The sequence below is a fragment of the Panthera leo genome, chromosome D4 (genome assembly GCF_018350215.1).
Source record: "Panthera leo isolate Ple1 chromosome D4, P.leo_Ple1_pat1.1, whole genome shotgun sequence".
NCBI lineage: Eukaryota > Metazoa > Chordata > Mammalia > Carnivora > Felidae > Panthera > Panthera leo.
This window is the reverse complement of record NC_056691.1, coordinates 92342584-92370428: the sequence shown is the minus strand read 5'-3', so window position 1 is coordinate 92370428 and position 27845 is coordinate 92342584. Positions and strand designations below refer to the sequence as shown.

The window sequence follows — 27845 nt, the reverse complement described above, 5'->3', positions numbered from 1 at the left end:
TCCCTGTGGTGACGCTACATCGCTCCCCTGTTCCGCCATTCACGCCAATATCCCTGTGAGGGCTTTCTCGGCACCGGGCCCCTGGCCGCAGCCCCGGGGACCATAGGGGCTAGCGGCAGTGGCCTCACGGGGAAGTTGCGCTCAGGCCTGGCAGAGGTGGGGCCCAAGGCGGCCCCCGCCCTTACAACGATGCCAGCTCAGGGGGCACCCCAAGGAGGCGGGCCTGGAGGAGTGTGGTAGCCCCGCCCCGCGCCCGGCCGAGCCAGCAGCACCCACGAAGCAGGCAGCAAGGCCTTGCCCAGCTCCTGTGGTCACGGGGGAGGGCAAGTAGGATGAGCTGCCAGGCCGCCAGCGCTCTGGGCACAGATGGTTCTCGTTCCCGCTGCCTCTCTTCCGCAGGAAAAACAAACTAGCCCGGGGCCAACAGGCTCTGTTTTATCTTGTGTTTATTTTTGTTGCCATTTGCCTTTGCCTGAAGCCAGCGGCCCTGTGGGCTGCAGTTCTGCAGAGGGTCCAGCGAGAAGGCCCTGGCATTTCCCTGACCTTAGTTAGGGCAGCTCTCCCAGGAGGGGCGGCCGGGCTTCTGAGGACAGTAGTCCACTTCCTGCTCCCAGACTTGTCCCTGTCCCGTGGGGCACAGTGACTTTTCCCAGGTTTGGAGTCTTCTGGAGGCACCAGCAGGGCTGGGATTGAGGCCAGCAGGACAGAGGCAGGTGAGATCCACGGTGGGGGGGGGGCCTGAGGGCCTGCTGTGGGCCCGGTGCTGACCAGCCGGACAGGCACCTCGGCCCTGGGAGAAGGCCCAAGGAGGCACAGAGCCCAGGGTGGGTGGTGAAGAGGCCACACCACAGGTCTCATCTACCAGGGCTCCTAGGAACTCACAGGGGAGGAGGTGGTCGGGGCCACGATGGGGTGGGGGGGAGTGTGGGCACAGTGAGCTTCGGTTTTCAGAGTCCTTAGATTTCACAAGGTTGGGAGGGTGACGTGGTGACCCAGGGTTTCAGGGCTGAGCAAAGCAGGCTCGGGGACTCCCCCAGGGCCAGGCCACCCAGGTCCTGGTAAGTGCGGCTCTCCTGGCTGTTCACTCCTCCCAGACCAGGGAATTCCCCTGGAGCACAGGTCAGTCCTCGGCTGGCTCGCCAGGTGTCTCTAAAGTAGGGAGTCATCCCCCATGGCGGGCACCCCACTGCCAGTTCAGAGAAGGGGGTGGGGACGGCAGGGGACCACCAAGGGGGGCTGGCCATTTGCCAGACAAAGGGAGGGAGGCCTCAAACAGCCCCTGTCGCGGGGATGCGGGGGCCAGCAGGGCCACTGCCACCCAGGCGCCTCGCAGGTCCGGCGAGAACCCCGGGGCCCAGCAGCCCGGCCAGCGCCAGGCCCTTGCTCCGCGTGCCCCCTGGTGGGGGGGGGGGGGCGGCGCTGGGGACGAGCGCTCGGAGGCCCCGCCCCCTCCCCGGCCCCGTGCGCAGGGGGGAGGGACCCGCGGCTCCGTCGTCGGCGCCCCCCTCCCCGCGCGCGGGCGGCGGTGACATCACGGCCACGGCGGGAGGGGCGGCGCCCCGCGCGCATCACTTCCTCGGCGCCTCCCGCGGGCGGGCGGACTGACCGACGGACGGACTGACGGTGGACGGTGGGCGGCGGACCGCGCGCAGGGGACAGGAGCAGGGCGGCGCGAGCGCGGGGTGTGCGGCCCCGGCCCTCGGCGACCCCGGCCCCATGGCCGGCCCGGCCCCGCCCTCCGCCGACGAGCTGCCCGGCCCGGCCCGGCGCCTCTACTCCAGGTAGGCTGGGCCGGCGGGGTCCTGACGTGCGGGGACCGGCGGGACGGGCGGGGACGGGCGGCCGGAGGCGGGAGGCCCGGAACAAAGGCTGCGGCGGGCGCGCGACGTGGCGGGGACGCGCCCTCCCTGCGGGCTGGCGGTCGTGGAGGCGCGGGGCGGGGGAGAAGGAAGGGGTGCTGGGATGGGGGGCGCCCGGGGTGGGGGGGTGCGAGGAAGGAGGGGGTAAGGGGTTGGGGGGGGCACCCGGGGTGGGGGAGGGGATGCAGAGGTAGGGGGCGCCCCCCCACCCCCTGGCGAGTGCGCGTGGGGAGGGAGAAGGGGGCACCACGGGGTAAGGGAGGGCGTGGGGGGTAGGGGGGAGCCCAGGCTGCGCCCCTCTGAGTCCAGGATTAGCGGGTGGTCAGGGTGTTGGGCTGAGCTGGGCTGCTGCTTGCTGGACCCCCGCCCCCACGGCCCCGGGCCTGGCGGCCGGGAGAGCTCCTGCTTCACCAGCTGTGCTCTCCCGACAGCTGGGCCGCCTGGCACAGCAGGTGTGTGGAGCTTGCCTCGCAAGCCTGGCACCACCTCCCCTCTGCCCGGGTCTGGCTGGGAGGCAGCGTGGCTGGAGGGACCGGGCTTTGTCTTGGGTGGGGCCCTGTTCCCCGAGGACCCGGCACGAGCCTGCGTTCATGGATGGCAGGCCCGAACCCGAACCCAGGCTGCGGAGCCAGCCAGCCGGGTGGGCGTGTGCCTGCCTGAAAAGGCACCTTCCTCTGGGCAGATTCGTGGATGATGCCAGCGCCCTGTGCTCGGTGCTTCATGCTCTCGTCAGGGATGACAGGGTGGCCCTGCCCACCTGCCTTGCATGCCTGCTGGGTGACTCCGGGCCTGTCGAGGGTGATCCACACGTGATGCCATGTGCCCGGCCCGGGTGGGCACAGGGTCCTCCGAGGGGAATGGACTCTGCCAGTGAGCACAGGTGGCCAGGAGAGCAGCCGGCACGGGTGCCGGGCAGGGGCCGCTCATTGACCGCGACCCCCAGAGGCAGGCCCGGCTGCCTCCAGGGGGCCCGACAGGTCCCCGACTTGGCCGGACAGCATCATCCCCGGGACCTGGCAGCGTCCCCAGCTGCTGGGCCTTCAAGGGGCCTAGCCTTGCCCGAGAGGATCGTCCAGCCCCGGCCGGGCAGCGAGTCAGCAGCAAGCCTCTGTTGGGTGCCACCCCCCACGTGTAGAACGAGGCCCCGGTGGTGGGTAGGGGGCCTTGCCGCTCCTCCCACCTCGGTCTCTGTGCCACTGGTCAGAGACACAGCCCCCATTGTGTGGTCCCAGGATTGAGTGCTGGGCCCCCGACCCCGCTCCTGGGCCCCGCGCAGGGGGAGGGGTGCGCGGGTGGGTTTGCTGGCAGCTGCCGCTGGAGGCCTGACCCGGGGGATCCCCCCCGTAGCACCCCTGTGGGGACGGCCCGAGTTGGTTCGGCAGCTCCCAGCGTGCGTATGTGTGTGTCTGCGTGTGTGAGTGCACGCGCGTGTGGAGCGGGGAGCTTTAGCCCTGGAGCCCCTGCACCGCCGAGCGTGGGGTCCTCATGGGGCGCGTCCGCGTCTGCAGCCTCGTTGGGAGTCTGGGGTGCGGGGGTGCTGGGGCCCGGCGGGGACATGCCGGACAGGACCCTGGCCCAGGGGAGCGCGGCAGGGACCGAGCTCAGAGGGGATGCTGGGGGAGGCCCCGAGCCCAGCCTGGCATCCTGGCAAGCCGAGACCTGCGTTGAGCTCCAGCGGGCAAGCCCAGCACAGATTTGGGGTGCACAGCCACCGGCGCTCCCGCAGCGCCCGCGAGGAGGCCCCTGGGGAGTCTGTGCAGCCGCGGCCAGGTGTGGGCAGGGCTGTTCGTGCTCGGAGCGGGCTTTCAGAGGCTGGCAGGAAGGGTGGGAGTTGGGGAGCCGTGTGGGGGGGCCTCTGACAGGTGGGGGCTGCTAGCTGGAGGGGACAGACTGACGGCGGCACCTTGGGGCAGGCAGAAGGTTGTCTACCTCCTTGATTCGGGCCGGGGAAGCCCCCCTGTGGCACCCAGCGCGTGGGTGCCCCGTGACAGCTTTGGGCACTCGGCAGACGGTGATCGGGGGGACCTCCAGGCCAGGCCCAGCCCACCCCCAGTGGCTTCCCTTCCCATGCCAGTTTCCTCCCGGTGACAAGAGTTCAGTGTTTTTCTTTTCTTTACATGTTTGTTCATTCTTGAGAGAGGGAGACAGAGAGACGGACAGACAGAGCATGAGCAGGGGAGGGGCAGAGAGAGGGAGACACAGAATCCGAAGCGGCTCCAGGCTCCAGGCTGTCAACACAGAGCCCGACGGGCTCGAACCCACGGACCACGAGATCATGACCTGAGCCGAAGTTGGACGCTCAACCGACTGAGCCACCCGGGCCCCACCAGAGTTCAGTTCTTATAAAGTGGGGGTCTGGGGGAACGTGGGCTTGGGACGCACACTGAGAGGGCCTGAGCATGAGTGTGCCTGTGGGCCCAGCACGTCCCCACGCGGGGCCCCGGGAGGGGAGCTGGTCAGGGAGGCAGAGGCGGTTGGGGCAGATAACGCTCAACCCTGGTCTACCGCACCTGGGCCCTCGTGCCTGGAGAGGGGTTTGGGGGGAGAGGGCCTCGGGGAGGTATGGGGCTGGTGGCTGAGAGGCCCCTGAAAATGGGGAAGCTATGGGTGGCCCTCTCCCCGTCCCTTTCAGGCCAGCAGCTGAGGGTCCCAGGAACTGGGAAGGGGAGAGCAGGCGGTGAGCACCCCCACTGTGGGGTGACCCGCTAGAGGTGTGCCCCAGGCATGAGGCACCCGGACAGGGGCATCCTCAGGAGTGGGTCGGGCACCCAGGCTGCTCCGCCCTGCTGCCCACCTGTCCCCATGGGCTCCTTCCACGGGTGTCCCCGGGCACTGGCCCTGGCAGGGCCTCTGGGGAATAATGGCCTGGCCCCATGGTTTCCTCGGAACACAACCTCAGGTGCTTTCCCGAGCTAGGTGCCCCTCCACCCGCAATCCCTGTACCCGCCGCGCTGCCTGCCCCGCGCTGTCCCAAAATCCCCACGTCAAAGGGAGTCAGTGTGGCTTTGCTTTGGGGGCAACGGGAGGGGGTGGGCAGGGGCCCTGGGGCATCTGCCCGGTGGCCCAGCCTGTGGGTGACATCTCTAGGGAAGATGGACGGTGACTATGTTTAGCAGCGAGTGGGGCTAAGGGGACACAGCCCCCGGTTAGTCATGTGTAGCGGGAGCCGGGGGCCTGGCTTACAGACCGGCCGTGGTGGTCAGCACCGGAGGACCCCACGGAGTCTGTGGGGCACATAGGCGGGGACGGGAGCCCTGATGGAGAGCAGGGCAGTTTGATCCGGGTGTGGCTGGGCTGATGGCTTCTCCTGGGATGCTGTCTCGGATGCCCAGGCGAGGCTGAGGGGTGTGGTCATGATGCGGTGGCTGGAACAGTAAGACTGGCCCCTGGGGAGTCAATACCATTTTATTAACCGGTAAGCCTGTGGGCAGGCGGCGGGAGCTTGGCAGACAGTATCCCGCCTCCCGGCCACTGTGGTCTGGCCACTGGGAGAGTTGGCCTGGTCGGCCCTGCAAGGAAGGGCAGCCACCGCATCCGAGTGGGTCTGTGCAGGGGGCTGTGGCCCCATCTGGGTGGGCAGGACCCCCACAGCCTGGTCCCAGAGGTGTGGGTCTGACCTCCTTGGGGGCTGGAAGATTACAGGTTGACCAGGAGGCATCTATTCCCAGGTGGGAGCGCCGCCCTTCCCAGGGTCGGGGCAGTGAGGCTGGTGGGGAGCTGAGACCACGGCCCCGGGGCCCCGAGGACTCCAGCCGGCCCCGCCCAGAGCCCCTGAGAGTGGGGCTCTCAGTGGCCCTTGGCTTGGCAGGTGGTGTTGGGGGACAAAGGCTCTGGAGTCTTCTTCGATGAGCAGGGAGGTGCACCTGGCCAGGCCGGGCAGGCCTCAGGGGAGACAAGACAGGGTGGCCTGCATTCCGGTGGAATAGGGCCCTGGGGTGGTTCTGAGGGTGTGGGGCTTGGGGATCCACTTTGTTAATAGGAGCTGGGTAAGGAGGAGGTGATCCGGGCCCTGCCCTGTGCCCCTCGGCTGAGCTGTCCTCGGGTGTGGACGGGTGGCATTGGCAGAAGCCTCAGGGCAGGGAGGAGGGTGCCCGGTCTGGACGCTCATGTGTGCGGGCAGGTAGCTGGGATATCCCACCTCCATATTCACCTGCCCAGCCCCTTCCAAGACCCCACCTGCCAGAGTGGGCAGGGCCTGCAGGGCCCACAGGCTGAGGCTGGCCTTGAGACCCTACACCGGGCGGGCCCCCCCACCCTCCTCTGGTTCTCGGGTTCCTCCGTCTCCTCGACTCCGGGTGGCTTTGGGGAGCAGGGCCCACCCTGGCTCTCCAGTTCCCTCTGACCCTGGAGCTGTGCCCCGTCCTCTTCCCGGGGGCTAGAGCTGCACGGCCTTGGAGCCCTCTGCCACCCCAAAGCCCGTTGCTGAGCTGGGTGAGTGGTCAGGCGGCGAGAGTCTCATCCCCGCCCGCCTGCCCACCCCAGGCCCTGCCCTCCTTGCTGACGATGCTGATCCCTGGCTCTGAGCCGCCCTGATCCCTTGATCCGTCTCAGCCCCCGGGAGGCCCCGGACGACCTGCCCAAGGACCTGGGGTCTCCTGGAGCCTGGGACGCCAGAGCCTTTAGCCCACCACTCTGGGGTGGGGAGAGACAGGGGAACCACGAGGCCGGCGCGTCCCCAGGACCAACGGCCAAGGCGGGGTGGGAGTTGGCCGGCCAGGCGGGAGGCCTGGCGCCCCGCGATGCCGGCCGCCCCCGCGGAGGGCCAGCCCGTGGCCCTGAGCTTGGCAGAGAAGGCCGTGTGCAAAGTGGTATACGGTGCCCCCCGCCCCCGCCCCCTGCTGCTGCCCGTGGGCCTGGAGCTATGGCTGTATGTGGAGAAGATGCGTCGTCACCTGCAGAGGAAGAGGTGCGGGGGGCCGGGGGGGTGGCCCGGGGGTCAAGGTGCGGTGGGAGGTTCTTGGGGTCAGTGGAGGGGGCGGGGGCTTCCAGCCCTGGACGCCGGCCGGTGTCTCTCCAGGGGGCCTCCTCACGTTACCGGGGCCCGGGTCAGACCCCCCCCCCCAATCTGTGATTCGGGATGGCCACGCTGGACACCTCATCGGTGCACCCCCCACCTCCAGGCCCTTCGCACACCAGAAACCTCCTTCGCGGCGGTGGCGATGCCTGTCTCTAGCTAGGCAGGGACAGCAGGGTGGGGAGGCCACTCCCCGCGTCCTATCTGTCAGAGCCAGCAGGGCGTGTTCGGCTCTGAGACCAACGTCTCACACCCAAGCCCCGGGTCCTCCCAAGTCACCCAGGCGGAGAGGTCAGTTCCCGGCATCAGACAGCGAGGTGCGCGGCCCTGGCCGTGGGAGGGGGCGGCTGGTAGGCTCCAGACAGCCCTTCCCGGGGCGTCGTGGGTAGGAGGCCCGAGCTTCCGGCACCCCGCTCTCTGACAGGCCACGCAGGCTCTGCCTGAATCTGGGGACGGCAGGGCGCTGTTGGGGTCCCGGAGCCCACTCTCCCCCGGAGGCGTGGCCCCGACGTGGGGGGGTCGAGGCTGGGCAAGGGGGGGCTTTGCACCAAAGGCGTGTTTGGTTAGAGCGGCTGAGAAGCAGTGCCGTGGACGAAACTCGTGGATTTGTCGAGGGCCCTGCGTGTTGTCCCCCAGGAACGGCCGATCACCGCGGACTCCAACAGCGCAGAGAGGGGGCGAGTGCCCGGGGGTGCGCGCGCTGTTTTGCCGTGGGCGCTTTCACTTACCCGTGGGCTTTCCACGGACTCCGGTGATCTGGGTTGGCCCTCGGCCACGCAGAACACGTCTCCCACTTTTCCAGGGCTGCGTGTACGGTCACTGGGCTCCTCCCACCACCTGCCGGGGACCCCCTCCAGCTTGGGGCCCGCTCCCCCGCCCCCATGGTATCTGTGTGCCGTGTCCTCCGCTGACCGCTCTCCCCGCCCTAGGGTAGGCAGCAGGTCAGGCCTTGAGCGTGGAACTCACAGGACCAGCCGTGACAGGCCAGAGGAGGAGGCCGAGGTTCTGAGTGATGAAGTGTCCTACCCCGGGCCCCCTAGCAGGGAGGGCCGGAACCAGGGCCAGCCTGATCGAGTGACCCCCAGACCCGAGGCTCCCCTGACAGTCATGTCCTGAGGGCAGCTCGCCCAAGGCCCAAGGGCCATGGGGCCCCAGTGAACAGAGCCCAGGGTAGCAGCTGGGGAGCCCCGGCCCCAGCCCATGGGCTGGCAGAGCCCAAGGGTAAGGGACAGCTTCTCTGCAGCCCCTGCCCAAAGGTGGAGGCATGAAGGGCTGGCCCGGCCTCCGGTCAAGGCGTTGGTGGTGGTGTGGGGCCCTGGGCCCGTGGACTTGGGCTGGGTTCATGGGCAGGAGTCTGGAGCAGTGTCCCAGGGGTTGGGTCTACCCTGGGGCACGGTCCTGTCATGCCCTCCCACAGTAGCGCCCTGGGCGTGGGGGAGCGGCTGTCCCGTCGGGGGGCTGTGGCCAGCAGCTGAACGCTTCTCGGCTCTGGGGGCTGGCTGACCCGCAGCTCAGACGGAGCCGTGACCCCGGAGAGGTGACGGCAGAGGATGTGGGACGGGGGAGGGGCTAGGGTCAGGTCCTGCCCATGTGGCCTTGACTGGTGTCCTGAACCTCTCTGAGCCTTGGTTGTCCTTGGTGAGGATCGAGGGCTGTCGCGGGCCACTGTAGCTACTCTGGAGGACTGACGTGGCACCAGGTCCCGGAGCGGGGGCGGAGGGAGGTCCCTCGCCCCAGGCGGCTGAGCCTTGAGGGGAGGCTGTGTTTGGAGCTTGGCCGTCGTGGGCTGAGGGTCTGGCCGTAGTCACGGACTCATGCGTTTGTCCGGGGGCCCCTGAGCCCTGGTCGTGAGGGGCGTGCAGTGAGGTTCGGGCACGGGTGAGCCGCGCAGGTGCCAGCCTGGCGATGGGCACGCTGTTGGACCCCGCACGTGCTTCTGGGCATTTCTCCAGAGACGTCGACGTCTGTGCGCACAGGCGTGGCCTCACCCGAGGGCCCCGTGGTCCCAGTGATGACGGGGGAGCACGGGGCCCCTGCGTGACGGCGTGAGGGGCAGGCTGTGACTCCTTCTCTCTGCCCAGGATGGAGACCTCGTGCCTGGAGCTGGCCCTGGAGGGCGAGCGTCTCTGCAAGGCCGGGGACTTCAAGGCGGGCGCGGCCTTCTTTGAGGCAGCGGTGCAGGTGGGCACCGAGGACCTGAAGACTCTCAGCGCCATCTACAGCCAGCTGGGCAATGCCTACTTCTACCTGAAGGAGTACTCCCGGGCGCTGGAGTACCACAGGCACGACCTGCTGCTGGCCCGGTGAGCACGCGGCCCGCCTCGGGGAGGGGCCGTCACAGCGCGGGCAGTGCCGGGAGCTCGGGGTCCAGGGAACCCGAGGGCGCCCCTGACCTGGGAGAGGGGGAGGGGGCGGGGCGGCGCCTGGCAAGTGCCCCCAGGGGCTGTGTTTCAGGGGAGGCGTGTGTGTGTGCGTGTGTGTGCACACGGGTGTCCCTTGGTGTCCTGAATGTGTCCTCACGCGGGTGCCTGTCCCTGGGACGGGGCGGGGGGGGAGGGGGGGGGCGCAACCACTTGTGTTTCTGAGCGTCTCCACTCCCCTCTGGCCTCCAGACCTTCCCCGAGCTGCTCTCGTCCCTGAACACCCTTCCTTGCTTGTTCCCCGCCCGTCGGCAGCCGGACCCCCCAATCCCGGGTGGAAGCGGAGCTTCTCAGGGCTCCCCCCAGTCCTGCCCACGGGCCCCTCCCTGGCCAGTGAGCCGCACGCGGTGTCCTCAGCACCCGGCGGGTGTGTCGAAAGTTACTCCCACTGTCAGGCCCCCCCGACTCTCCTGGTCTCCATTGGGGCACCTCTCTGAGCCCGAGCCCCGACGGCCACAGGCTGGGCCCAGCAGAGAAGCGATCCCCAGCTGGGCTGCCTGCCCGGGGCTGCCCGAGGGGACCTCGCCTGCCGTCGGCGAGACCCCTGCCCGGCATCGCCCCCAGTTGCCCCCGGGTTGGTCCTGCCAGGCCTCGCCCGCCCCTGCCCGGGCTCCTTGCTGGGCTCGGGGTCCCGGCCGGCCCTCAGTCCGGCTCCTCGCTGCCTCCTGCCCTCCAGGACCATCGGTGACCGCATGGGGGAAGCCAAGGCCAGCGGGAACCTGGGCAACACACTCAAGGTGCTCGGCCGCTTTGACGAGGCCATTGTGTGCTGCCAGCGGCACCTGGACGTCGCCCGGGAGCAGGGGGACAAGGTAGGTCGGCTGCTGCCAGGCTGCCTGCCGAGCCCCCACCTGCAGGGCTGAGGCCCGGCCCCCCGTCTTCCATGTGAGCTCCCCCAGACCCGCCAGCACCCCTCGTCCCTCCTTCCGGTTCCAGAGGGACACAGGGTGGCGCGGCAGCCGGGGTAGAACAGCCGTGGGCCCCTCCCGGTGCCGGACCCTTGACCTAGTCTGTGACCCCCCCCCCCTCCCCGTGACCCCGGGCAGGGGAACAAGACGGCCAGCCCCAGGTCATAGCTCAAGGCGTGTGGGCCAAGCGCGCCTTCCTTCCCCCCGGGCTTCCGAGAAGGACCTGGTCGCCCTGATGGCGTAGATGACAAGGGGGCAGGTGCCAGGCCTGTCCACCAGGAGGCAGTGTTCGCTTGCCCCGTGCCCAGAGGGTGGTGACCACGTGCAAACACGCCTCACCCCTTCTTGGGGTCCCGGCCCTACTCCCACATCTGCACCTGTTGACGGCCCCCCTCCAAGTCCTTGCCTTTGGGGGACTGCAGGCACAGTGGTCCGGGGCCAGGGGGTTCCGCGGGGGCCATATCTGCGGAGGGCCAACCTCGGTGCCACCTTCAGGTCGGGGAGGCGAGGGCATTGTACAACATCGGCAACGTGTACCACGCCAAGGGCAAGCAGCTCTCGTGGAACGCCGCACAGGACCCCGGGCACCTGCCGCCCCATGTCCGGGAGCCACTGCGCAGAGCCTCCGAGTTCTATGAGTGAGTGGGGCAGGTGGGGGCACCACGGGCCGGGCCGGGGTCTGGCCGTAGCGCTTCCTGAGCCGCTGCGGTAGGCGCGGGACCCCAGGCACGGAGCACCCACATGTGGCCCCATCACCTCTCTGCAGACCCCCGCATGGTGACAGCCAGGCCGGCTCTTCTTCCCCAGCCCCACCCACCCTCAGGCCTCCTCGGCTTCCCGCACATAAGTCACAAACAGCAGCGCCGAGAGGCAGGGAAACGGCCGAGCAAAAGCCACACGTGGCATTTAGAAAACGTTTGGCTGGAAATAGGGTGGGGACGTTGGGCTGAGCCTCTGTGCTGGGGAGGATGCTGGTGCAGGAGGACAGAGGCTGCACCCGAAAACCAAAGTCTGGGGCCGGGGAGCCCCTGACCTGAGCCTCGGAGCTCAGACAGCACCCTCGTCTAGTGGCTCCCTAGAGCCACTCTTCTAGAACCCCAAGCTGCCCTCTTTCTGGGGCACGCTCCCAGCAGGAGCTGAGCGGAGGCTGCCTGCTCATCCCCTCTGGCCGGGCGGGTGGGTCACGAGCCCCTGCTTCCCTCGCACCGGGAGGGCCACGGCTCAGACAGATGCAACCCCCAGGAGGAACCTGTCCCTCGTGAAGGAGCTGGGCGACCGGGCGGCCCAGGGCAGGGCGTATGGCAACCTGGGCAACACACACTACCTGCTGGGGAGCTTCGTGGAGGCCACGACCTTCCACAAGGAGGTGAGTCCCCTGCGGGGCGGGGGTGGGGGGGCCAGCTGCCTCGCTTCGTCTGGGCTTGGCTCAGGGTCCCAGGCTGCTCTCGCCAGACGTGCAGACGTCGGGCTGGCCACGCCGGGCGGGGAGGCCACCCCCGCCATCCACATCGGGTCCCGGGGCTGCTCCGTGACCACCCGGGCCTCGGGTCTGTGTCCCCAGCGCCTGGCCATTGCTAAGGAATTTGGAGACAAGGCGGCCGAGAGGAGGGCGTACAGCAACCTGGGGAACGCCCACATCTTCCTGGGGCGCTTTGACGTGGCCGCCGAGTACTACAAGTAGGCAGGCCCGCCCGCCCGCCCCCACCCCTGCCCAACCCCACCCGCCCAGCTCGGGGGAGGGGGCCCCTGGACACCAGCCCAAGGTCGGGAGGTGGGTCTGACCTCCCAGCCTCTCCAGGGGCCAGACGGGAGGTGGGGGGGGTTCTGGGCCACAGACTGACAAAGCCGGGGTCCTGGGGCTGCCGGGGACAGGAAGGACCCTGGTGCCCTTCACTCGGTAAGTGCGGGCAGAAGCCGCTCTGTGCCAGGGACACAGCTAACTGCGGCTGAGGGCCTCCCAGTGCCAGTTACTGGAGGAACCCCAGAGCTGTCTTTGCACCCCACAATATCTCTGGAGTGCGGGTATAATCCTCCGTGTGTGGACCCAGAGGGTGGAGATCACACGGGCTCCCGGGAGGATGCTCTGCCAGCCGCCTCCTGGCTTGAGGAGCAGAGTGGTGACCGCCGGGCACAGGCCGGGTCGTCAGCACCAGGTCCCGTGCGTCCGGATCCCGGGCTGGGGTGTGCTGTGTCCCCTGTCCCCCATGCAGGGCGGAGGCTCGGGGTGGGGAGGTGACTGGCCAGTGCGGGTCCAGCAGTGACGGGGCTCCAGAGACACCCCGGTGGGATCCCGGGGCTGGCGGACCGCTTCCCCCCCCCCGCCCTCCGTGCACCCCTCGGCTGGGGGCTGTGAGCAGCGCCGCGTCCCCAGAGAGGGCTCCCGGAGCCCTCCTTGCTGGGGCTGAGCCTCCCCCTCTCGCAGGAAGACGCTGCAGCTGTCCCGGCAGCTCAAGGACCAGGCGGTGGAGGCACAGGCCTGCTACAGCCTGGGCAACACCTACACTCTGCTGCAGGACTACGAGCGCTCGGCCGAGTACCACCTTCGGCACCTGCTCATCGCCCAGGAGCTGGCCGACAGGTGCGCGCGCGGTGGGGGCGGGCGGCGTTTCGGGAGCGGATCGCGGGCGACGGCCGTGGGTCGTGAGCACGCACGGTGCCACGCGCCGAGGCGCGCTTAATCCGTTAGATTTACGCTGTGTGATTTTCACCCGAATTGAAAGATTAATGACCCGCGGGACTGCCCCGCACCCAAGGGTGGAGGGAGCCGCGGGGGTGAGAGCCTCGCCGGCCACTAGGGGGCGAGGGAGGCCGAGGCGGGCACTTCAGGCGGGGCCTGCTGCGCTCCTGTCAGGACGGGCCTGACGGCCTGGGGGCTGCAGAAGTGGACTCGGTTTCCCTCCCTGGCAGAGTGGGAGAGGGCCGGGCGTGCTGGAGCTTGGGGAATGCCTACGTGTCCATGGGGAGCCCGGCACAGGCCCTGACCTTCGCCAAGAAGCACCTGGAGATCTCCCAGGAGGTAAGCCAGGCCTGCCCCCCTCCCTGCCGGAGACCCCCCCGGTGCTGCTCAGCTCCCTTCAGACCAGGCAGGGCGCCTCTCGCCCAGCCTGCTCCTCCCTCCTTTCCAGGCTGCCGATGTGCACTGGGCGGGGGGGGGGCCGCCACCCCCTGCCTGCAGACGCCTGATGGCAGCTTATCTGGTGTAGCCAGGGGGTGGGGGGAGGGGAGCGGTGGCCTGCTTTCCACCTGAAGTGTTGGCGTTCCCTGTGGGCAGGGCAAGGTGGGCATGACCTACCGCAGGCTGCCCTTGGGGCTCTTCCCCTGGAACCTTCCAGCTGGACACCTTGGGGACGGTAGACAGGGTCTTTGAGAGCCTGTCCGCACGCAGGACCCTCCTACTGAGGTCAGGGTGGTCCACGGCCGGGTGCCACAGGGCATCACCGGTGACCTCCGGCTCCCTGGTTTCTGGTTGGCCCTCTTACCTCCGCCCCATCCTTCTCCTTGGCCCCAGCGGCACGGCCACCTCCCTCCAGCACATGCCCAGCACCTGCCCAGACCCACCACGGCCCCGTGTCTGTTGTGGGTGAGACCCACCGGAGCCCAGGCGGTGGGGAGGAGCAGGGAAGCTCGGGCCAGGAGAGTCCCCCACCCCCTGCCAACCGGGGCCACCAGCAGGGCCGGCCCCACAGCCCCCTGAGCACGGGTGGGGGCACGCCAGTGGCCCCAGAGCTCCACTCGAGGCCCGGCCCCGGGCCCACCTCACTTCTCTGCGCTTCTCGGCCCCTGCTGAGCCTCTGCTCTGAGCTGGGGGCGCCTGAGGGCTGCACGTGAGGCTCCAAGGGGCCGAGAAAGCTGGAGTCTGGACCAGACCACCTGTCCTCGGGAGGGCGCTCGGGAAGGAGGGCCTCACGCGGCGCCCCCAGCGTTCTGGGGTGTGAGGGGCGCCCCCGGGGCACAGGGAGGCCTGGTTCCCTGGGAGGTGCGGGGCTCATGATTGTCCGTAGGAGTCCCCCAGCCCCCCTGCCCCCCAACCTGGCCCTGCTTGGCTGCAGATCGGGGACCGAAACGGGGAGCTCACGGCCCGCATGAACGTGGCACAGTTGGAGCTGGTGCTGGGCCGGCTGAGCAGCCCCGCGGCCGCGGAGAAGCCCGACCTGGCCGGCTACGAGGCCCAAGGTGAGTCCCGGGCTGGGTGGGCAGGGGTGTGGCGGGAGGGCCGCCCGGAGAGCTCAAGGCTGGGGCCTCGGGACGGCGCTGGGCTTCCGGGTGCAGGTCTATGGGGAGGTGGACTCTGCCCACAGGAGCCCTTGTGACAGAACTGCCCGGTGAGGGTGGCAAGCCCCCGTCGCTGGGGGTGTCTGTCCGCACCACTTCTCCGCCCTGCTCTGGAGCTCCCGGGGGCGCGGGGGGGTGGTGACCGGGTGTCCGGGGTGCTCGGGGCACAGACGAGGGGCCCTGTTTCCCCAGGTCAGGTTAGGAATCCGAGATTGGGAAGCACGGGGTGGAAAGGGGTGTTCGGGGGCAGGGACGGTGTGGGCGAAGGTGTGTCCTGAACGGGAGGCCTTCGGGCTGGTGCTTCACGGTCTCTGGGCCAGCGAGGGCCTGAAGTCACTCTGAGCTCCCCAGGTTGATCCCCTGGCTAGGAGGGGGGGGGGGGCACTCACTGCCCCTCCCTCCGTGCTCCATCCCCTTAAGGGCTGAGGACCACCCCCCCCCCCCACCACCTGAGGCTCAGAGCTGGGCCTGGGGGCCAGAGGGGGAGGCTGAGTCAGCCAGAGATGTAGAGCCTCCCTCCGGGCGGGCGGGCGCTACTCAGGTGAGCCCCGGGACCAGCCAAGGCAGCTATGTTGATCTCAGTCCCGGGCTGCCTGTAGCCCCATGTGGGTGAACATTGCTAGGCACGCAGGGCGGGATGTTCCTTGCAGAGCAAATGGGTAAATAGGGGGCTGGGGGGGCCACCCCGAGCTGGCTTCCCCCGTGGCTGCAGGCGGGTGTGGGGTTCCGCACAGGGCGCTAGCTGCCCCCTCCCTGCCTGCACCGACCCCAGCCTGCGGGGAGTCTGGCCCCAACCCCCTCGTGGCTGTGTTCCCTAGGGGTGCCCACCTGCCCCAACCTGGAGCCCGTCAGGCCTGCAGAGAATGAGGCCCCAGGAAGTGGCACCTGGCCGCGGTGGAGAGGCTCCAGGGTTTCTAACGATGCCTGTCCTGGGCAAGGGGAGGCACGTGTCCCCACCCCTCCTCAGGGGCTGAGATGGAAGGGAGGGTGCGAAGGTTTCTGGGACCCCCAGCCACCCTTGTTTTGGGGTGATGTGGCTGCAGGGGATGGGATGGGGGAGGGCCCCCCTCTGCCCCCCACCCTGCCCCAGGATGTACAAGACGGTGGCTCCCTTTGGGCGGGGGTTTTCTGAGGGTGGGCAACTCTGTTTGGAGCCCCTGGCCCTGTGAGGCCGCTCTCTGCGACACCCAGCAGTGGGTGGGGGCAGGGCCCGGCCCGGAGGGCTTCTGGAAAGGCTCCCCGGGGCTGCGGCCAGCTCCAGGTTCTCTGGCAATTTTCCCTCTTCTCCGAGCTGAGGAAAGGGGGGCGCATCACGGGTGGAGGGCTGGGCTGTGCCGGGAACAAGGCAGCTTCTGTCCTTCCCACGCCAGCCCTGCTGCTCTGCCCTGTGCCCAGACCCTTCCCAGCGGGGCCCCCGGAAGCCCCCTCCCTGCCAGGCTGCCAGCGCTGGGCCACCGGCCGAGGCGGGGCAGAGGCCCTTCTCCAGAGCAGCCTGCTCTGGGTCACGGAGGCAGGTGTGGGGGCCCCAGGCCCGGGGATGCGGCTGCTGAGTCTGGGCCGCCGTGGAGGAGCCCCCCCCCCCCCCCCCCACTCAGGTGAGCCCGGCGGGGCCGGGGCCTTGTGGACGGAGCGCCCCAGGAGTCTCCTGCGGGGGTGGCATTACTCACCCACTCATTTGTCCAGTGCACACTGAACGTGGGCACTGGCCTGGAAACTGCCCCTCGGGGCGGGGATGCTGCACTGGCGTGTGTCGAGCCTGGCCGTTTGGCGGGGGGGGGAGGCGGGGGGATGAAGGGGGGACCAGGTGAGCGCCAGGGAAGGGTGTTGACCCAGCCCGCCACCTGGAGCCCAGGGAAGATGCCTCAGGCTGCTTCTGGGAGGGAAGAAGCCTGGGGCCGGTGGGCGGGGACCGCGGTGGGCGGGGACCGCGGTGGGCGGGGACCGCGGTGGGCGGGGACCGCGGTGGGCGGGGACCGCGGTGGGCGGGGACCGCGGTGGGCGGGGACCGCGGCTGGTCCTGGAGGCCGGGACCCAAGGTGTTTTCTTTCTTGATAAAACAAGGGCCCTTTATGCAGCTGGGGGACCCAATTTACAGGTTGACCTCAGCAGCCTTGCAGCCCCCATCCCAGCAGAGGCCCCAGGACGCGTCCTGACACTGCTGCCTGACTGGGTCAGGCCTCCCAGGTCCCCTGGTGTGCCAAGCCCCTTTGAAGCCAGGCTTGGGACACACTGGGGAACGTAACCGGCAAAGGTAGCCAGAAACGACCCGTATGTGGCAAACAGCGATAAACAAAAAACAAGGCGTGCCTGGGAATGAGCAAGCGCTTGGGGAGGAAAAAAGCTGAGCGGCCGGGTGGGCGTGCCGCGTGGGCCTTGTGGAGGCCGCTGTCGCCCTCAGCTCGGCCGAGGAACAACACACACCAGGCGGCTTACAAAAATGAATGTCCACTTCCCGCGGCTCTGGAGGCTGCGGGTCCGGGAGCAGGGTGCCCGCACGGCCGTCCCGGTGACGGCCCTCTTCCCGGGTGCAGGGGTGGTGTGGGGCTGGAGGGAGGTCCCCAGTGTCTTCTCATAAGGGCACCAGCCCCATCCCCGGAGCCACCCTCATGACCTCAGCTAACCCTAATCACCCCCAAGACCCCGCTCGCTGATGTCATCGCATTGGGGGTGGGGTCTTCAGTGTGGAATCTGGGGGACACAAACGTTTGCCCCATAGTAGTGACTTCTGAGCAAAGGCTGAAAAGGGAGAAGGGAGTGAGCCTGAACGGAGGACAGCCATGCAAAGACCCTGAGGCCTGGGTAAGGCTGGCTAAGAGGAGCAGCAGGGAGCGGGAGAACCTCTGCCCTGTGCAAGCCCCTCCCCATGCCAGGGGCCCTGCAGGGTGAGCAGAGGAAGAAGATCTCACCCAGGCCCTATGGGCATCCCTGGGGCCCCCAGCATGTATAAGGGACAAAGAGAGCAGAGAGGCAGGTGAGGGACGTGACACTCAGGTCCCGGCAAGGTGAGGAGGGGTCGGATTCTGGATCTGTTTTGAAGGAGGACCTGCCAGGATTTTGGAAGTTGAGAGTGAAGGCAGGAAGGAGTTGGAGGGACACAGCCCAGCAGCTAGAAGCTGAGTTGGGCGCCTAAGCGGGCCGGCTGCTTGCAGGAGGGGCGGGATGGGGCCTGGCCAGCCTGGTGGGGACAGAAATGATTCTGGTCAGACTCAGGCGGGAGTGGGGTGGTGCTCAGGGAAGTTTCCAGACCTTCCCCTCTGGGGTGGGTGGAGCGGGAAGCCCGCCAGCGTGGCTCTGGCCTGAATGCCCCAGTGCGCGCGCAGCCCTCACAGAGGGTGCATTTAGCCGGGCCCCGAGGGCCATGAGGGGACCCGCCCTGGAGCCGGACACAAGCTGTGTCTCAGAGGAACATTTCAGCCTCCGCCACGGCCTGGGCCCAACGGTCCAGCCAGGCGGGCCCCAGCAGACAAAGTGGGGAAGGCGAGTCAGACCCCCCGGGTGTCAGGGGGCGGCCGAGAAAGGGGCCGGGTTTTCGCTGGCTGTGGTGAGTACAGGGCCATGCACAGGACCGCTCGGCGTCCCCCCATCACTCCCCGGGCCAGGTGATGCCCCCAGACAGTTTGGTGTTGGAATGATCACATTGTTCCTTCAGAGCTGCTTGTCTGATCCGGGGAGGGATGGGCAGTGGGGACCCTGCCCCATCTCCTTGGGCCTCACAACACGGGGTCAGGCTCCGGCTGCACACCTGGGCGAGGCCCGGTGGCCAGGGGCCGTTCTCGGGGCAGAGGCAGACCCGGTGCTGACCACGTGGCCAAAGTTGGGGGGATGGGGCCCTGCTGGGGGGGGGCGGGAGGGGCAGCAGGCAGCCCCAAGTCCTGGACCCACGCGGCTGCCTGCTGTCCCCTCCCTGGACAGCAGCCACAGAAGCCCCTCCTCCAAGATCTCTGCTTTTCTACCCGGCCTCTGGAGGGTAGAGAACAGGGCGTAGCTTCCTCAGAGCCTGAAGGCCAGCCGCCCACACCATCTCTTCCGTTCCTAGGACTCCCTGGGCATTTGGTTCGGGCTGGTCTGAATGCCTGACCTCCCGGACGGCCCCTCTCTGGGGACCGTGTCTTGGGCAGTGGGTGTGGGCTCAGAGCCGGGGGCCCGAGGTGGGGTCGGGGGCCGAGCTGAGGGCTCCCTGCCTGGCCTCGCTGCCGCTGGTGGGGCACGTGCCCCGTGCTGTCCGTGGCACGGCGTCACCAGTGAGCTCAGTGCTGGGGTAGCCAGAGGGCAAGGCTTCACCGCGACGTGGGCTGTGGGTGTCCACAACATGCCAGGCGCCATAAGATGCTTCCCACGGGCTCCCTGTGTGGTGCCTGCAACATGCCTGGAGGCTCAGTCTGACGGGGGTACTGAGCTTGAGGGAGAGTAATGGGTCCAAGGTCCAGTGCTGCCCAGACATGACTCCTGGGGCATCTGCCTTGCTCGCTCTACCCACAGTGCCTCCTTGCCTCATGCGGCCCCACACTTGGACAAGGGTCCCTGGGGCACCCGGTTGGTGCCCAGCACGTGTCTGCAGGTAGAGGGGCGCTCAGCTCCTGGGAGGATCTGGGCTGCCCATGTGCGTGCAGGGTGGGGGGTGAACGGAGTCCCTTAAGGGCAGGCACGGGGGCAGCACAGCCAGACCCCCTGTCAGGCCCCTACAGGGTCAGCCCATCCCCACGCTCGGCTGCTTGCCGGGTGGGGCGTGCGAGGTCGTGCAGACACTGCGTTTGCTTCCGTGGAGACGGTGACGTTGGCGGTTCATCTGCGGGCCCCAGGGTGCAGGCCCTCCGGAGGGCCCTGGCCTGGGCCAGCCCGCCTCTTGGCCGAGGGTCAGTGCCAGGCTGACTGGGCCCCCTGTCTTCCAGGTGCCAGGCCCAAGAGGACACAGAGGCTGAGTGCAGAGACCTGGGGCCTGCTGAGGCTCCCCCTGGAACGGGTGAGTGGGGCTCAGGGTGGGCAGCCGGGGCGTGGGCAGCGGGCTGACGAGGCAGGTGTGATGGGTGCTGAATTGCCGCCTCCCAGCCCAGCTCCCGTCTGTCCCCCGTCCCCGCCGTGGGGGGCAAGCGCCCTCTCTGCAGCCCGAGACCCTGGAGCAGCCATCCGCCCCCAGAGAGGCCCCCACGAAGCCCCACTTCCTCCCACTCACCCCAGGGGCCCGCCAGCCATGCCCCCCCCGGGGGACAAGCCACGGTCCTCGCAACCTGCAGGCCCCCAAGCCCCCACCCGGCCACAGTCCCCAGTGTCCCAGCCGCTCCCCGTGCCTTCCTGCTCCCTGTCGGCCGAGACTCTGCCCCGGGGGAAGCAGAGCTGTTACGGGCAGAGCAGACCAGTCAGAAGCTGGGCAGGGGGAGGCTCTGGGCCCACTCTGTACCTGTCGGAGGTGGGTGCTGTGTAGCCCTGGGGGAGTGAGCTCCCTTCTCCGAGCCTCTGGTTCCTCAGGCGTGTGCTGGGCTTTGTTGCGGGTGCCCCTGGGGCGGTCTGTGGCGGGACAAGGCTCAGGGCCGCTCAGTGTGGGGTCAGCCTCCTAGCCTCCGGGCCTCAGGCTCTCTTCCTCCTCCCTGAGGCACCTCAGGGCCTGGGTGCGTCTGTGAGACAGGGCCACTGTACCCGCCAGCCCCCGCTCAGGGTCCTGGGATGGGAGCACTGGTTGGGGATTGCCACAGCCCCCACCGATGCCTGGCCTCCTCCCTCTCCCCAGGAGCAGAATGGAGACACCCACCAGCTGGGGGAGTGGCGGGGGCCGGGCAGGGACATGCTCCCTCTCCCCATGAGGAGCAGGAAGTACCAGGAGGGGCTGGAGACCGCTGAGAGGCCCCGCGAGGGCGGCCACTCCCCGCTGGACAGCGCGGACGTCCGGGTGCAGGTGCCTCGCACGGTAGGTGACCTCTCTTCGGGTGCCCTCCCGAGCGGCCGACCTGGGCCACCCCCGGGGTCAGAGGCCACGGCCCTGTGCTGCCTCGGGGCCTGGCGGACATGGCACCTATGGACGGTGCAGGACACTCAGCACAGACGGCGTTCTGCCAGTTGCGTCCGGCCTCCGTAAGGCCCCGGCCACTGAGGACAGGAGGCCTTGTGGATGGGGCTCCGGAGGGCGGGCTTGCGGGGAGCTCGGGCCCTCGGGGCCGGCCAGCAGCCCTGTCCTGGGTGTGCAGCACACAGGGGTGGACGGACGGACGGGGCCTGGGGGGACGGATGCGTGAGGGATGGACGGGCAGGTGGTCAGACAGATGGGGGACAGAGGGAAGGGGGCCTCCTGCTGCCTGGCAGCTGTCCCACTGTGTCCAGGAGGCTGGGCTGGCCTGTCTGGGCTGCTGGAAGCGGGTCGGGGTCTGGGAGGTACAGGCTGCAAACCTACGTGCCCAGTGAGTCCAGGTTCAGAGGTCAGCCGGGACCATCCCCCCTCCCCATGTGCAGAACACCTGGGTCCAAATATCTGGGACTCGATCTAAAAATAATTGCCTCTGAGGGCTTAATCAGCACCTTCCCAGCCTTTGAGGGGCGTGGGCGCCGCGCTGGTATTCTTAGCCCCCCGATGGCTGCTTTGCACCCATCCTTCCCACGAGCCTGGGGGGCCTCCGCCAACCCCATCTACCCCCAGCACTACCTGCCAGCCCGTGTCCGTAGAGTGAGAGGTGAGGAGACGGGGCCACCACGGAGGCCCCAGACGGTGGGGCTATTGCCCGCACTGTGTGTTTGGGGACCCCCCAGCCGAGCAGTGCAGGGGCCTTGCCACCAGCGCATGGGGACTTGGGGGTCTTGGGAGGTGTGACTGGGTGTGGTCGAGGGCTGGGCTAGACTCAAAGGTTGGGGTCCATCCAGAAAGGGCCTGGCAGGGGAGGACCCCCAGCTACCAGGGAGCCACAGGGGGCTTTGGAACAGGACAGCCTTTTCCACATGGTGACCTGGCCCTAGCCGTGTCCCTGTTGTTGCTGGCGGGGGGCAGGGGGTTGCGTCTACCAAACAGAAACAACAGCCAGGGCTCAGCAGCCATAAAAGGAGAAATCGAGGCATGGGGCAGCAAAGAGGTTAGCCTGAGGGCGCACAGCTAGAAGCGGTGGAGCTGGGGTTCCAAGGCCAGCTCCTAGAACCCCCGCTCAGCCCCTCTGAGAAGGCAGCAGGGCTCTGGGCAATGGGGGCACCTTTGGAGAAAATTTTTATGAGCGCTAAGCCTGGCCCCAGTTGGAGGCCTGGCCCCAGACCTCCCCCTGCCCTGCAGACACAACTGGGGGCAGGCCCTCCTCCTGGGGCTCTGAGCTCCCTGTAGAAGGAGCGGGACCGAGAGGGCCCCAGGGGGCTCCACCTTTCCCCCTTCTGCCCTCGCCCCCAGCCAGCTTCCCCACACACCCCAGGGCCGGCCCCCACTGGGCCCCCGGCAGGCCAGAGGCCAAGACTCCACAGACCTCCCGGTGTAGGGAGGGGATCCCACGGCCAGTGGCGGGGGCTGTGGTGGCCGCCCGGCCCCTGCCCCTGCCCCTGGGAAAGCATCCCTCTGGCTCCCTCAGCAGCCTGGGGAGTCAGGGCTGAAGAACGAGGCGGCTTCTCCCGGGCTGACACGGCTTTGGAAGGAAGCCGGGCCCCTCCGTCATCAGGGCGACCGCTTTCCAGATAGGCTCCGTCCTCCTCGCCCCTCTGGCATGACCACCCCCCTCCCGTAGGCCCCAGCAGGAGCCCTCCGTGTTTGCAGAGCATGTGTGTGCGTGCGCGTGTTCGTGCGCGGCCGCGGGAGCGAGTGCAGTGGGGGGGCCGGGGCGGGGAGGGCCCTCTCCCGGGTCCTATTTAAGCACTGAGCCAACAGGGGCAGCGAGGCGGCAGGGCACCGCATGGTGGAGCGCCCCACAGTAGACAGCGCTTAGGGAGGGAGCTGCGTGCCCAGCGTGAGTGTGGGGTCCCCTACAGGGGGAGGCTCAGGGAGCACAGGGGCCGGTGGGAAGCAGGACGGGGGCAGAGCGGAGCTCTCCTCCTGGGCTGGTGCACCAGTCCAGCCACCTCCCCCGCCCCTCGGGGCCTGGGGCCTCAGGAACCCCGGCCAGCAGGTTGGGGGGCTGCAGGGGGGCAGCCCAGGGCCTGGGGGGCGCGGGGGGTTTGCAAGACCCGGGCTGGCACTCCAGCAGGAGGGGCTCGGAGACCCCCTGAGACAGAAGGAGCCAGAGGCAGGGGCAGAGGAGAGGTGGGGGCACGTCCTGTTAGGACCCGGGGTGCTGTCCTAATCGAGGGGGGCGGGGCCTCCTTGCTGTCTGGAGCCTCACCCTGTGCACCTGCGGCCTCAGCCCCAAACCCCCCCAACAAGGGGAGCGCCAGCCCTTCACAGGTGGCCCAGGATGGCTCTGCTGTGGGGTTGTCTCTGGATGGCCGCACAGGGCCCTCTCGGCCCAGCCCTCTGCTGTGCTGCTGGGGTCCCCGAGAAGCCTCTGGGCAGATGCCGCCCTACTTCAGGGGTGCCCCTGAGCCCCGAGGTCAGCCCACGGGGGGTTGGAGGAGTGCTGGGGGCCTGTGTCTAGAGAAGAGGGGTCCCAGGGCTACCTCTTTCCCGGGAGGGGCCTGGCTCTGTTCGCCCGGCCCACAGTTCACCTGGGGGGCCCCAGCTGGGGCCAGATGCCAGGGTCGGGGGCCAGGAGCAGCGACTGTCCCCTGTGGTGGGGTGGTGCTGTGCTTACCCCCACACCTGGCTGAGTCTGGGGCCCCAAGCGACCTCCCCGGGGGAGGCACCTGTGCGGCCCCCACCAGTGCGGAGCTTGATGCTGGGCCCTGGCCATCCTGCCTGCAGTTCCCCCAGGAGGCCCTGACCAAGTGCAGCCCCCTGGCCGGGGTGCCCCCTGAGCCCTCGGTGCCTTGTGCCCTGGGATCTGTGGGGTCTTAGGCCGGGGCGCAGCAGAGCAGAGTCGTGAGTCGGGCGGATCTTGAACCACCCCCAGCCTTGGCTCTAGGCCTGCGTTGCTGGGACAGGAGGTTGGGGGGCGGGGAGGGGGACCTGAGAGCCCGGCTGGGGTCTCTGTCCTCCGAGCTGCCACCTGCTGGCAGGTCTCACGCACAGAACCACCCACTCCGCTGTCCCTCCCTGCCCCTGTGGCCCCGCAGCCTGAGCCCGGCTCTGAACCTGGGAGCCCAGGCTGGGCCTGCTCGTGGGGTCCCCGGGGCTGCCCCTGGCTGGAGGTGTGCAAGCTCCCCTCCCTCAGTGTCTGCAGTGGGCTGGCGAGGGGTCGTCGGGAATTCAAGGACCGAGCCAGGCCCCGCTAGGTGACATTTCTGCCGTGTGGTCTCTCCATGAGCCCAGCTTTGAGGGGCCCCCAGGAGGCCACCAGCCAGCTGGGAGGGGGAAGGACAGGGCCGGGCAGGGGACACCGGAGGCAGGGAGGACGTGGGGCAGGCACCGGTCTGCAGCCAAGGTGATCTCCGGAAGCCACCCCATCCGTCAGTCAGCACTCGGGGCTCTGGACCAGACGTGGGGAGGCTAGTGGGGGCGCCTGCCCTTGGGGGGGCCAAGAGACCGGTGCCTCCAGCTTGCTCTCCTATGGATGTGTAAACCCAGGCTCAGCGTGGGAGGGGGCTTGTCCAAGGCCCTCTCCCGCTTCTCACTGCCCCTCCCTGGTCCCATCGGTGGGGCTTGCCTGGACCTAGCAGGTTGCCCCAGGGTCAGCCCTCCTGCTACCCAGGCTGAACACTCACAGTGCCTGCCAGAGTCCCCGTGCTCCCAGCATGTCCAGACTCTGCCCCCCAGCCATCCAGAGCAGATCCTGGTCACCTTGGCCAGTACGCGGAGGGTGCTTTAGCCTGAACACCCCGCACATCTGCGTCCTCTGGGCCTGTCCACTGGTCCAGGACCCGAACCCCAGAAGGGATGGGACTAGGGTGGAACACAGCAGGCCTCACCTCCCCCAGCTCTGGCTCCTTGCCTTTGGTGATCTGCCCTGATGTCGCTGGCACCTCTGGGTCCGCCGTCACTGCTGCCAGGACCCTGGTACAGACCAGTGTGATACACAAAATGGCCCGTGAGGCTCCCTGCCTGCCGAGGGCCCCGTCACTCACTCGCTCCTTCGTTTGTTCATTCAGCAGCCGCTGGGGAGTGCTGTGCTGGGTGCCAGAGCCCCAGAGGCGTGGGCAGAGGGGAGCTCACTGCGGGGGCTGCCACGGTGTGTGATAGTGTCCAGGGGCGGGGCCGGGGCGGTGGCGGTGGCGGCTGCTGAACCGCGTTGGGGCAAGTAGGGGGCGGGTGGCAACGTCGCGTCTGGGAGGATGGCGGAGGCGGGGCAGGTGGGGTGAGGGTCCCAACCTTGTCCCAGGCCGCGCGGCTCCCTCAGGGGTGCGCAGGGGTCTGAGGGGCTGGGCCAGAGCCGGCGCTGACTGCCCCTGCCCCCCAGAGCATCCCTCGGGCCCCGTCCTCCGACGAGGACTGCTTCTTTGACCTGCTGAGCAAGTTCCAGAGCAGCCGCATGGATGACCAGCGCTGTCCCCTGGAGGAGGGTCAGCCCGGGGCCGCCGAGGCCACCGCCGCCCCCAGCCTGGAGGAGAGGGTCGGTGAGTGCCCCCCCCCCCCCCACCCAGAGAGCTCCTCTTGTCCTGGAGGGGGGCTGGGCCAGGCTCAGCCCCCTCCCTCCACCGTCGTGCCCCCCTGAGCCCTTGCTCCCGAAGGGCGGGTGCACCAGCTGCAAAAGTGCCCCCTGTCACCGTGAGCTCCTCGTCCCCCGCTCGCCCAAGCCTGCGTCCCGGGAAGTGTGTAATCATGTCCGCCCTCCGGAACACCGTGTCAGGGCATCTCTGTCTCGGAGCGGGCGTGGGAAGCAAGGCTTTCCTCCGGCACCTTCTAGAAGCCCCTGAGCGGGTGTGGGGCAAATGGCAGAGGCAGCTGAGAGCAGCCGGGGTCCGGGGTCCGGGGTCCGGGGTCCGTGGAGCCACCGCTGGGAGCCCCGTGTGCCCAGGAGTGTGGTGGGCTGGGCTGGGCTCCAGCCTGACCCGCCTCGTGGGGTCCCCTTCCCTGCACCTTGTCCCCCACAGCCCGGCCCTCGCTGACGGCCTCCCCGCAGACCGAAGAGTTCTTCGACCTGATCGCCAGCTCGCAGAGCCGCCGGCTGGACGACCAGCGTGCCAGCGTAGGCAGCTTGCCCGGGCTCCGCATCACCCACAACAACCTGGGACACCTGCGTGCCGACGGGGACCCGCAGGAGCCTGGGGACGAGTTCTTCAACATGCTCATCAAGTGCCAGGTGGGCCTGCGGTCGGGGGAGGCTGGGGGCGCTCGCCCGCCTGCCCCCACCCCAGCCCCGAGGTGGCCCGGTGCCCCTCTGCCCTCGTCTTGGGCGGGGGCTCCTCCTGCCGGGAGCTGGCTCTGGTCCTTCCGTCTCGGGCCGGATGGGAACTGAGTGCCTGTGAGTGCTCAGACCTGAGGCCCCTCCCGGGACCCCCCAGAGGTCACCCCGGACGTCCTCAGCCGCCCCTCACAGTACAGGAGCTCTAGCTGGGGGGGGAGCACCGGGTCCCCAACGTGGTGGCCTCGGGCCAGGTGTCAGCCCCGAGCGGGGAGGGCTCTCACCATTGTGGGGTCCGGCCACCTGCCGCTGCCCCCCACCCGCCCCGGCTGGGGCAAGGCCAGACGGCAGGCAACGGTGTCAGGAAGCCCGTGGAACGGCTGCAGGAAGGGCAGCCGCGTGGCCCGTGTGGGCCACTGCAGTTTCCGGATGTGCCGTTCGTTCCGCAGAGCCGAGCAAGGCGCGGCCCCGGGCGAGTCCGACGAGCCTCAAAGCCGGCCCTACAGAGAGCCCCCAGCCCCCGGCCGCACCGGCTCCGATGGCCGCACCGGCTGCCGGCCTTTCTGCTCCAGACCCCGCAGAGAAGCCCAAATGCCTCGTCGGCCCCACGCCAGCCCCAGCCCCTCCGCACGTCGGGCGCCGGGAGCCCCCGGTCCTGTCCGCGGGGCTCCTGAACGCACCACCATCGGGGGGCCTTGGGAGCGGCACGGGAAGGCCGCCCGGCGGCACCCTCACCCCGTGTCTGGCGGGCATCGTTCGGTCCTCTGCCCCTGGGCGGCCCGGGGGGAGGCCCCTCGCCCCCGGGGCCGGGGCTGCTGGTGTGCCCGCGGAGCCGATGGTACAGGTGCACGGAGGGAGGCCCTCCCGAGCCGGCCTTGCGGCTGGACAGCGGCCCCCGCCTGGGAGTGGTGCCCGAGGCCGCCGAGCACTGGCCCAGCTGCTGGGGGGGGGCCCTCCGAGGCCAACCCCCGTGTCTGTGTCTGCCCAGTCCGCCAGGATCGATGACCAGCGCTGCCCGCCTCCCGACGTGCTGCCCCGAGGCCCCACCATGCCTGACGAGGACTTCTTCAGCCTCATCCAGAGGGTGCAGGCCAAGCGGATGGACGAACAGCGGGTCGACCTCGCCGGGAGCCCGGAGCAGGAGGTCGGCGGGAGACCCGAGCCCCGGCAGCAGTGCCAGCCTGGCGCCACCTAAGGCCTTGTGACTGCAGCCAGGCCGGCCCCACCCCCGCTCCTGGACTCGGGGCCGGGGTGGGGGGGTGGGGGGGCGGAGAGCTCACGGTCATCTGCCCAGAAGCCCGTTCCTCTGGAGGCCACGGCTGAGCACAGGCTCCGAGCCCTCTGGCCCTTTCCGCTGTGGCAGACGCTGGGCACACAGCCCCCACATCGGCTCCCTCCCAGGGTGGCAGGCTCAGGTCAGGGCTGCCCTGGAGGGTGGCTGTGCTCCTGTCCTAGAGCAGCCCCCGGGTGGTACACGGGCCTCCCGCAGGCCTGCCAGGCCTTCCCACTGCCCCAGGCCCAGCCCTCCCCCTGCCCCAGATCTAGCTCTCTTCCTGCCCCAGGCCCAGCTCTCTCCCTGCCCCAGGCCCAGCCTTCCCCCTGCCCCAGGCCCAGCCCTTCCCCTGCCCCAGATCTAGCTCTCTTCCTGCCCCAGGCCCAGCTCTCTCCCTGCCCCAGGCCCAGCCCTCCCCCTGCCCCAGGCCCGGCCCTCCCCCTGCCCCAGGCCCAGCCCTTCCCCTGCCCCAGGTCTAGCTCTCTTCCTGCCCCAGGCCCAGCCCTCCCCCTGCCCGAGGTCTAGCTCTCTCCCTGCCCCAGGCCCAGCTCTCTTCCTGCCCCAGGCCCAGCTCTCTCCCTGCCCCAGGCCCAGCTCTCTCCCTGCCCCAGGCCCAGCCCTCTCCCTGCCCCAGGCCCAGCCCTCCCCCTGCCCCAGGCCCAGCCTTCCCCCTGCCCCAGGCCCAGCTCTCTCCCTGCCCCAGGCCCGGCTCTCCCCCTGCCCCAGGCCTGCAGCTTGTTGGGTCCAAACCCTCCGTGGCGCCCCTCTGCCCTGCCCAGCTCTCTCCTGCCTGGCAAATGTGAAGATGCTGTTGCCTCCCTTAAGTCCCCAAAGG

At 69.2% G+C, this 27845-nt stretch overlaps 1 protein-coding gene across 2 annotated transcripts; it reads left to right on the top strand.

The window, feature by feature from the left end:
• The first annotated feature begins 350 nt into the window (after window positions 1–350).
• GPSM1 (G protein signaling modulator 1) lies at window positions 351–27288 on the top strand. 2 transcript variants are annotated; one of them, XM_042913329.1, is made up of 14 exons: window positions 351–713; window positions 8955–9176; window positions 9970–10105; window positions 10697–10839; window positions 11444–11567; window positions 11763–11878; window positions 12624–12779; window positions 13109–13217; window positions 14251–14374; window positions 19363–19433; window positions 20196–20372; window positions 24853–25009; window positions 25487–25695; window positions 26726–27288. In XM_042913329.1, exons 2-14 carry the CDS (start codon window positions 8956–8958, stop codon window positions 26930–26932), a joined length of 1950 nt encoding a protein of 649 aa, XP_042769263.1. In that variant the 5' UTR covers window positions 351–713; window position 8955; the 3' UTR covers window positions 26933–27288. The 2 variants fall into 2 exon arrangements, with proteins under 2 accessions (XP_042769263.1, XP_042769261.1); XM_042913327.1 differs by lacking the exon at window positions 351–713 and adding an exon at window positions 1641–1781.
• The last annotated feature ends 557 nt before the right edge of the window (window positions 27289–27845 follow it).